This window comes from Nycticebus coucang, chromosome 18, assembly GCF_027406575.1.
Source record: "Nycticebus coucang isolate mNycCou1 chromosome 18, mNycCou1.pri, whole genome shotgun sequence".
Lineage (NCBI taxonomy): Eukaryota > Metazoa > Chordata > Mammalia > Primates > Lorisidae > Nycticebus > Nycticebus coucang.
The window spans coordinates 55,785,551-55,788,793 of NC_069797.1; the positions used below are offsets into that span (position 1 = coordinate 55,785,551).

General features: G+C 56.9%; 1 protein-coding gene across 1 annotated transcript; it reads left to right on the forward strand.

The window, feature by feature from the left end:
• Positions 1 to 238: 238 nt before the first annotated feature.
• Positions 239 to 2,634, forward strand: LRRC3C (leucine rich repeat containing 3C). The gene is made up of 2 exons (XM_053569378.1): positions 239 to 371; positions 753 to 2,634. The coding sequence occupies exon 2, from the start codon at positions 790 to 792 to the stop codon at positions 1,558 to 1,560; it is 771 nt and encodes a 256-aa protein (XP_053425353.1). The 5' UTR covers positions 239 to 371; positions 753 to 789; the 3' UTR covers positions 1,561 to 2,634.
• The last annotated feature ends 609 nt before the right edge of the window (positions 2,635 to 3,243 follow it).

The following is a 3,243-nucleotide window of genomic DNA, read 5'->3' on the forward strand; positions in this document are numbered from 1 at the left end:
TAGCTACAAGCAAACAGGGCTTCTGGAGGAGGAAGTGGGTCTCCAGAACTGAGCGGCAGGGTGGCCACTTCCTGGGAGAGGGCAGCAGCACAGGAGAAGGCTCTGCCACCAACAGGGGTGAGAGGAGGAGGGGGAAGAGGAGGGAGGACATGCTGGGCAGAGGCAACAGAACTGGGCCAGGCAGAGGGGTGGGTGCTCCCGGAAAAGGAGTTGATGGGCTTAGAAGGCAGCGCCAGCAGTACATCTTACCTAGTTATCTGGCCTAGCTGGACACCCTGAAATCCTATCACGGATCTGTCCCTCTTGTCTCCAGCACGCAAGTGCCAGCCAGACCCTCTGGTGCCTACCTGACCCATCTGGCACCCACCCAGGTAGGTAGGGAGAAGAACTTTCCTTCAATAAGGGAAATCAATACATGGACAGCAGCAGAAGCTCAGAAACCCGTAGGCCCAGAATGGCCCTGGACCGAGAAACCTCAAAGATTAACTTTCTAGGCTCAACAGACCCTAAGGTCTCAAGCTCAGGGGAACATTTACCCAAAGAGCCCTATTGAGGAGCCCCAGATTAAAAAGACCCCAAGGAAGAACAAAGAAAGTCATTCAGATCTGAGAGAACCACCCCACCTCCCCACCCCCCGAAGCAAGGGCCTCGGCCCAAAGAGGCTCCATTGAGGGACCTCAGAAGAGCCAGCTGGCAGCGGGGGTGGGGTGGTCTTCACTGACGCTTCCTCTGTGTGGTCTTTTCTTCCACAGATCCTACTCCACTCCAGGACTATGCCAGTCTGTGGCCATGCTCAGTCACCTCCTATGCCTCCTGCTGGTGACAGGCACAGGTGGTGCCATGCCCAGGCCCCGGGCAGTTCCCCAGGGCTGCTACGTTGCCGAGGAAGCTGGTGAGCGGACGTTCCGCTGCAGCCGGGCGGGCCTGAGCGCTGTGCCCACTGGCATCCCCAACAACACCCGCAAGCTGTACCTGGATGCCAACCAGCTGGCGTCAGTGCCAGCTGGTGCCTTCCAGCACCTGCCTGTCCTGGAGGAGCTGGATCTGTCCCATAATGCCCTCACCCATCTCTCGGGGGCCGCTTTCCAGGGCCTCGGGGGCACTTTGCGCCACCTTGATCTCTCCGCCAACCAGCTGGCCTCGGTGCCTGTGGAGGCCTTCATGGGGCTGCAGATTCAAGTGAACCTGTCTGCCAACCCATGGCACTGCGACTGTGCCCTCCAGGAGGTGCTCAGGCAGGTGAGGCTGGCACCAGGCGCGGGGACAGGCATTGTGTGTGGCCCTGGAGCTCGCCCAGACCTCGTGGGGCAGGAGTTCCTGCTGCTGGCTGGAGAGGAAGATCTGTGCGGGGCAGGGAGGGGTGGGGCCCGCAGGGGTACAGACGTGGCCCTGCTGGTCACCATGGGGGGCTGGCTGACGCTAGTGATGTCTTATCTGGTTCACTACGTGTGGCAGAACCGGGAGGAGACCCGGCGCTCCCTCAAGCAGGCGCCTGTGCTGCCGGTGCGCGCCACCCTCAGCGCAGCAGAGGACTCCTCCACCCTGAGCACAGGGGTCTGACGCGGCCCCCACCCTCTCACCCAGATACTCCTTCCTTTCCTCTGTCCCCTCCCTCTATCCCCTCTGCAGCCCCAACCCACCCTCACTCCTGTCTCCCCTAAGCACCTGGTCTCTCAACTCATCTTTGGCACCTGGATTTTTGGGCGCCTATCCTGTGCCTAGATTGCGCTAGACTCAGAAATAACTAAAGCTCTCAAGTCCACGGTCGGGGGCGGGGAGTTATGTGACAGAACAGAGACCGACAGCAGGCGGCGCAGCGGCGGGAGTGTCACGGAGGGCGTGCACCCGCCCGAGGGCCATCCCAAAGGCTTCACTGCAGGGACGTGTGAAGCGACTCTCTGGGCAGAAAAGACGGGAGGGACCCTACAAGAAAGGTCATGGATAAGGCAAGGAAGATGCAAAACAATTTGCAATGTCTGGGCAGCGGCAAAACCTACCTCGAGGCTGGTAAGAGGAAGCTGGAAGGCATGGAAGGACCAAGCTGAAAGTGAGGGAAGAAGGGGTGGGGGGGCGGTAGCTGGGCTTAAAAATACTTGTAGGCTCCTTTTTCCTTCTTCCTCTGCCTCTGAGAAGCTCCCCCTCACTCCTTACCTCTCACATCCTCAGGCTTCTATTCCTGGGCCCTCTACTGAGGACTCTGACTCAGGGTCCCCTGCTTCCTTTCCCAAAGACTCCCCATCTCTCTACTCTCTCCTTTATGTCCCAGTGGGTTTCAAGAGCTCTTTCTCTTGGAGAAAAAGTGGTTTCCTTCATGACTGAGCTGGGAACAGGTGACTGGAGAGCTGGGAGTAGTGAGAAGACCCCAAAACATCACTGGACAACTCAATAAAGTCACTTTTGGCTCTGCTCCCGTAGCTCAGCGAGTGGGGCGCTGGACACATACACTGAAGCTGGACACATACACCAAAAAATAGCCAGATGTTGTGGCAGGCACCTGTAGTCCCAGCTACTCGGGAGGCTGAAGCAAGAGAATTGCTTAAGCCCAAGAGTTTAAGGTTGCTGTGAGCTGTGATGCCATGGCACTCTACTGAGGGTGACATAGTGAGACTCTGTCTCAAAAAAAATAAAAAGAAATAAAATAAAATAAAGTCACTTTTATGAATGCCCCTGATTTCTCTTATTACTCATCTACTGAGCATGCGTGGCCTGGGTTAAGCATGGGAGAGGCACCAAGCTCTCTCCCACTGCTTCCACCACCCCTATTTTGAGGATGCTCCCCCTGGGCTGAATGCCAGTTTCCTCTCTCTCTTCCTGCCTCCCAGTTCCCAATACCAGAGTCCATCTGCAGGGTAAGCCAGGACCTATAACGATGGAACTGGAAGGATAGAGGATGAGAGGGAGGCTGGAAGGACAAACAGGGAGGAGGGAGAGCAGGCAGTGTCCAGGCATTAGTCATCCTTCAGCAGTCTGCAATCTGCTGGCCTAGCCAGCCTCCCTAGGGCCCAGGAAGGGGAGAGGGAGGCTGTGACCCTCTTGGTGATCTGTCTTTTCTTTTTTTTTTTTTGTAGAGACAGAGTTTCACTTAATCACCCTCGGTAGAGTGCCATGGCATCACACAGCTCACAGCAACCTCCAACTCCTGGGCTTAGGCGATTCTCTTGCCTCAGCCTCCCAAGCAGCTGGGACTACAGGCTCCCACCACAACGCCTGGCTATTTTTTTGTTGCAGTTTGGCCAGGGACGG

Bases quoted from the DNA above. Each gene is read 5' to 3' on its own strand.
- LRRC3C (XM_053569378.1), top strand. From the start codon at position 790: ATGCTCAGTCACCTCCTATGCCTCCTGCTGGTGACAGGCACAGGTGGT.